Source organism: Schistosoma mansoni, chromosome 4, assembly GCF_000237925.1.
Source record: "Schistosoma mansoni strain Puerto Rico chromosome 4, complete genome".
Classification (NCBI taxonomy): domain Eukaryota; kingdom Metazoa; phylum Platyhelminthes; class Trematoda; order Strigeidida; family Schistosomatidae; genus Schistosoma; species Schistosoma mansoni.
Window position 1 is genome coordinate 2425372 of NC_031498.1, and position 6830 is coordinate 2432201.

General features: G+C 31.9%; 1 protein-coding gene across 1 annotated transcript in view; it reads left to right on the forward strand.

Annotated features, from left to right (window-relative positions):
- Smp_150140 (putative pi3kinase) overlaps positions 1–6830 on the forward strand; it is a gene marked incomplete at both ends in the record, with an annotated part of 54963 nt that overhangs the window by 41212 nt on the left and 6921 nt on the right. The window contains 5 exons of the mRNA XM_018796529.1: positions 217–418; positions 443–1086; positions 1261–1676; positions 2946–3075; positions 5847–5944. Coding sequence (XP_018651662.1) covers positions 217–418; positions 443–1086; positions 1261–1676; positions 2946–3075; positions 5847–5944 — 1490 coding nt within the window. The remainder of the gene's footprint in view (positions 1–216; positions 419–442; positions 1087–1260; positions 1677–2945; positions 3076–5846; positions 5945–6830) is intronic.

Sequence of the window (6830 nt, forward strand, 5' to 3'; positions counted from 1 at the left end):
GGTACTATTTGACTATTTATATTTTTTTTTTACATGAACTCCAATATACTTTTCGACTGTTCTGTCGAGGCTTAGAAAAGATATATGAACATACTGACCACTCCAGTGGTTTTTCTTCAATCTAAAAGTATTTAACATGATGAAAAATTTTAATTAGATTATATATTCTTTCTCACTAGGATAATTTGATTTGTTTGATGTACTTTATTTCTTTAGATGATGAAATTAATCATACGAAACGTGATTGTAAACTATCTAATGGTCAAATTCATACTAACAATGTAAACAAAATCATATCCAATCCTATATCTCGTTCAATGACAAAATTGAATTCTTTAACACCAGAGGATGCGATAAATAGTGATAATTTTGAAAATCGTCCAAGTTCAGCTAAAGATTTAACTACTAACGATGTACAGTCTAAATCAGTAAATGTTTCTAGTATGTCCATTTACAAAGGAAGTAGTAGTTGTAATAGTAATAGTAAAACTAATAGAATTCAATCAACCACAGACTATTTGAATTCAGATAGTAATTCGGATAAATTAGGTTCAGTTAAGTATACATCAACTGAATCTAATTCAGAAGTGATGCTTATGAATATAAGCAATTCATTAGGACAACCAATTTCAATAATAACTAATCCAATACAAATTGATACATTGCAAATGTCTAACGAAGATATTATGAATACTGGCCGAAGTGGAACAGTCTCGTCAGCAGTAAAAATAGAAGCAGTGTCGACAGCAACAACGACAACAACAGCAGGACTAACAACTAACTACATTCCAAATCCAGACTCATATTTAACAGCTCCTACTACATTCTTTTATTTCTATAACAATGAAGGGCAGTTATTTGCACTTCCAAGTAATGCACTAATTTTTCCTACTACTGTTGGTCGCCTTGGTACAACAACTGTGTCGAATGAGACAGCATATAGTAGTCCATCATCATTTATTACTCCACAAGTAAATGGGAATAGCAGCAGTACCAATTGTTGTAATAATTCTTCTACCATTCGTACTACAAGCTGTGTTTCTAATTATGAAGTTCCAGAGCAACTGTATTCAGGTTCAAATTATAGTACTATCCTTAAACATGCTGATAATAATCAATGTCGTGATCTTATATCGGGTTATTCAGTGCCTATACAACCTTCATTTCTTAATGGATTTCATCAATGGGTACCTGGTCAAATTACTTTAGATAATCAAACAGGAATTCAACAACTTCAAAACTCTTCTACTAATTCCTTAGTGATGCCATCAAATCAAGGTGTACTTTTACATCCATCATGTCCATTTCCTTTACCTTCAGTTGGACTAATTCAACCATTGATATCAAATATTTATTCTAATCAAAATTTCAATTCTACATCTAGTTCAGATGATAATGCTAATCGTAATAGTTCATCAAAGCAAAAGAATAATCAATCCAATATTTGTTCACTTATGAATCGTTCTACAGATCAATTTAAATTACGTCGTTTTACTAATGATCTGCCAAGTTTACTAGGTAATGCTAAATCAACACGTTCAAGTATGAATTCTGGAAAATTAATTAATTCCAATAATAATCATTCAAAATATTCTGGAAAAGGTTTAATGTCCACATTTTTAGATGATTATAGCAATACATTGAATAATCAGACAGCTGGTAATCGTCAGAAAAAAGTAAGTTAATTTAATATACTTTACTTAAGTATCTATAATTTGACATCTATCATGTATTTGATAACGACTAGTTCTATGATTCAGGACACATTTTGAAATTTAAAAAAATTCAAGTAAAAACGCCAATTGTAGTATGGATGAGTCCTAACAACCGGCCTCATACAAAGTATTCTTCGTCTCAGTGACTCCAATATCGACCACTAACGATTATTTTATGAACAAATAACAATATGGGTAAATGTTAAAACATGATCATTATGTGACGATTATAAGAAAATTACAGTCGTTATCTTGCATTCAAAGTCTTGTATATTTTCTAAAAAGAATTTACTAATTTATGAATCAAACAGAGAATTGTCTAAGTGAAAAGTCTATCAGTTAAAGTATCAGAATTCTACATGTATTGATTATCACATCAGACAGGTACAAACTTTAAGAGGACTACTGAGTGGATAGATGATAATGGTTAATCCATAGAAAGCTTATATAACTTTATTACAAGATAAATAAGAAAACACAAATGCCTACGGATGTGTTAAATTCCAAGGTCATGTCTGTTGTAATGATTAGTAGTGAATGATATATTGGCTCCAACTGTTGTTTACAACTTAAACCGATGTTCAAGAATATATTTGTTTTATCATATTGTTTCAGTTAGTCATTTTATTTCCGATTTTACACTATATACAATGTTTATAGATATTCCAACAGAGATTTAAAGTTTAACACATTTGTATCATCTAAAAACAATTGTTTACTAAGTTATTCTCAATCAAATCTCAATAGCGGCAGACATCAACGAGAAGAAAAGAGCTTTCAACCGTTCAAATGTAAAAAAATTTCCTGATCAGATTAAACAATTTCAAGTAGTTTGTTGTATGTCGAATTCTAAAGTTCAGCATTTGAAGAAAATATTGTTTGCATGAACATCATCAGATTTCCAAAGTTTCAAGTTACATTACCATCAATGAAAAGAAAAAATACTTTACCAAATCTATTTGAGTGATACCAATGCTAAATTTTGTACACTAGTATTTCTATTTGCCAAATTTTAATATTACAATTTAATATCTCGCGGGGCGAGGTCGTGGATGCGCACTTCTGAGGAGTCTCACAATAGAACGAAACGGCAGTCCAGTGCTTCCAGGTTTTCCATGGTGGTCTAGCTTCAATTGACTCACCCTTTCAACTATGAAAATTTAATATCTATTGTAATATTTTTAAACAGAAATAAATATTTTGGAATTTTTGTTTTCTTTTTATATATAGCATGCATCTAAAACAAATCTTTATATTCGTGGATTACCGACTACATTTACAGAAGAAGAATTACATACATTAGCACCAGATCGAAAATTGATACGATCAGTGAAACTGATTGCTGGAGCTGAAGGAGAAAGTAAGATAATATGAATAATGATTTTATCTAAGCTTTAGATAGTACTAGTTAGTTTCTACATGTTTTTTTTAATTTTTTGAAAACTAATTCAGAAATTTAACACTAAAGGTATCAACTCTTCATATAAAATTAAGCAAATAATTGATATGCTTCATTAACTAAGCATAGGAAGTCCATGAAACTAATGACTTGAAAGATGTTATTGAGTCAAAATCCAAATTATTTAAGAACATTTTATTGTCGTACAGTATCGAAACATTTTAGGTGAAAGTCTTTTTTGATAAAAACAACGTTGTGTAGTTGACAAATTTAACTGATGTAATACGACATCAGTTTGAATAATTTAATAGATTTTGGTGGTTGAACTTGGCTAGCTTTCAAGTATACTGACATTTTCAAATTCCAGTCTGTAATGACTATTCTATACTTTTATATGTTTTTGCGGTTATTATGTGTTTTACTTTGAATAGAGTACTCGTTGTATTTCGAATCACGACCTCGCGTGATTATCCAACTCTGAGAATTTCCATCCTAATGCAAACCAGTTATTTAGTGCCCCTTGATATTTAGTGGTATACTTGACTGATAATTTGTTTCTACACCTTGGTGATAGCAGACAACAAAACTAAATTTATCAACTTCTTACATTAAAAAAATACAATATCGCCCTGAGGAGACAACGACAGTCAAAAAAGTGAACAGTCATTTATTCATACATTACTGTACAATTTTGAGATGAAACAATCATCTTCATCGTTAAATTGTGACAACGTAAACATATTTAAAAAGTATTTCACCAAACCAAAATAAGTCAAAGTTTTCCTCCGCTATTGAAAGTATTTTTGTTTCCTCCTATCACATAATAAAAAGTGTAATTACTGTCACATGAATAACAGGAGCGTCAAAATGTTTTCAAGTGGCCTTCAAAAATTTGAGAGGTAGAAACTTCTGTTACCATATATCTTTCCAGAGTCAACAGTGATATAAATATTATGAAGGAACTTTGAAAAGTTTCTGTCAGATACATTATATCAACAGAAATTTCGATGGATTTATAACCATGAATCTGGACTTAACTAAACCAGTGTTATTAGAATGCATGTCTAAAAGAATTGGTTTTCTTTGTCATAATTTGTTACTATTCTGACAAATGACTTCAAAATGACTGATGAAACTTACGTTCATTTATTAATTACAAAAAAAGTGGAATCCAGCTCAATGAACATTTACCACCGTATATACTTAAAATAGATAACTTACTAATGGAATATATTGACAGTTTATATTTTTAATTATATTGCTAAAACAATGAAGATTTATGCATTAATTTCACGTGAGAGGATACCATGATTATTCTAGTTTTTTTGTATACATGTACAGAATATAGTGGGTTTAAAATCTCAAGAGTTTTATTAATCATTCTAATAATATCATCAGTTGATGAACTATAAAACATTAATAGGGTGAACTTTCATCAGATTTCAAGACATATTACACAGTAATAATTATTACAACGGTTCATAAGGTATACTATTATATGTTGTTCCGCTATTTATTTTAATACGATGATGATTATTTGGAGTTAATACTTGTTTGTTTATCCATGAAAATAGCCCTCAACTTCATACTTACTTACTCACGCGTATTACCTCTCATGGAGGGGCATAGGCCACCCACCACCACTCTCCATCCAACCCTGTCCTGTGTTATACTTTCCAGTTCTTTCCAGTTGCTATTCATCCTTTCGATGTCTGTTTCCAATTCTCGGAGCAATATCTTCCCCTGTCTTTCTCTTTCTTCTTCCCTTCCGGATTTCAATTTAGTGCTTGCTTCATGATGTAGTTTGATGATTTTCTAAATGTATGTCTTATCTACTTCCAAAGTCTTTTTCTAATTCTCTCCTCAGCTGGAAGCTAGTTTAGCCTCTCACACAGTAGTCTGTTGCTGCTGGTATCCGGCCAATGGATATTGAATACCTTCCGTAAACAAAAATCTTACTTAAATAAAAATGCCAACCTCACCTTTCTGGTAATCTTTTAAACATTTCATTTCAAAAGAAATTCTCATGAAGATTTTAATTTTATAGTTGATATCATGAGTCAGTTGAAGCTAGACCACCACGGAAAACCTGGAAATACTGGACGGTCGTTTCGTCCTAGTATTGAACTCCTCAGCAGTCCGTATCCACGATCCCACCTCGCGAGATTCGAACCCAAAACCTATTAGTTTCGCGCGCGAAAGATTAACCACTAGACCACTGGGATGACTGGCATCCAACGGTGTTAATATTTAACTTCAACCAATCCACGAAATTGAGCAACCGTTCACCAATAACTTCAGTTAGTTACTATCTCACTAAAGACCTGGTTGAACTCCACTGGCCACTGCTTCTTACTAGAACTCCAGGAAACATCTCTTGGAGCCAGTCACTAGTGAGCATATGATAATTATCCGAAGCGGGTTTTGTGGAGAGTTCAGTAATGTTATAGTTGAAATCATGAGTCAATTGAATTACTAAAATCTCGACAAACCCCCCCCCTTCGGATAAAATATTAAATTTGTAAAAGAGTAAAACTATTCTTGTAGCTGTTATATATCATATTTACTACAGGATCTTATCATAAAACTTTAAGAATAATAGTAAAGATCATTGTGACAGCAATGAAAACAGTTTTATTAGTCCAAACAAAAAACATAAATCAAAGCTTCATTTAAATTATTTTTCCTTAATTGTAACTTTGATTAAATTTATTTATTTTTTGATATTTCAGTGTATGGATTTATTGACTTTGTGAATAATGAAGCAGCTAAATCTGCCTTGTTACATATTAAATCAGGAAATCGTGAAATCTATGTAAATTTTGCATATGTAAGTTGATTTCTTCTATTTTACCTTAGTTGATGTTTATTATATAAATGAACTTTAAACTAGTGAGATCGAAATGTTTGTTTATAGGGGGGAGGGGTAAAGAAATTTTCCAAACAGTTAATGATATTTATTATGATATTGAAACGATAAGTATGTATACTTGAGTGTTGAATAACTAAACACTAAAATGAAATGTGATGATTTTTAAAGTTATGGACTTCTAAAAATTCTTTTTTTTAACCGTACAAAATAGAAATAAACTTGTGTCTAAGGAAGGGAATAACATTCGGTAATATTGTTCTTCATTAATAATTGTAGTTTTCAATGAATTCGATGTTTGTTTTTTGATAGTTGAGATCATGAATCACTTGAAGTTAGACCACCATAAAAATTCTGGAATCACTGGACGGCCGTTTCGTCCTATTGTGGGACTCCTCAGCAGTGCGCACCTCGCGAGATTTATACCCGGAACCCAAGTGTTTCATGATCTCAACTATTAAAATTACTATAATATCCACAAAACCACTTCTGATAATAATCAACATATACCCACTAGTGACTGACTCCAAGAGATATTTCCTGAAGTTCTAGTAAGAAGGAGTAACCAGTGCAGTTCAACCAGGTCCATTGTGAGATAATAACTCACTGAAGACATTGGTGGATGTGTTGCTCAATCTCCTGGATTGGTTGAAGTTAAACATTAACACCGTCGGATGCCGCCTCATTGGTATAGTGGTTAAGCGTTCGCGCGAGAATGATGGGTTCTGGTTTCGAATCTCATGAGGGATCGTGGATGTGCACTGCTGAAGAGTTCAATACTAGAACGAAACGGCCGTCCAAAGATTCTAGGTTTTCCATGGTGGTCTAACTTCAAGTGATTCATGAT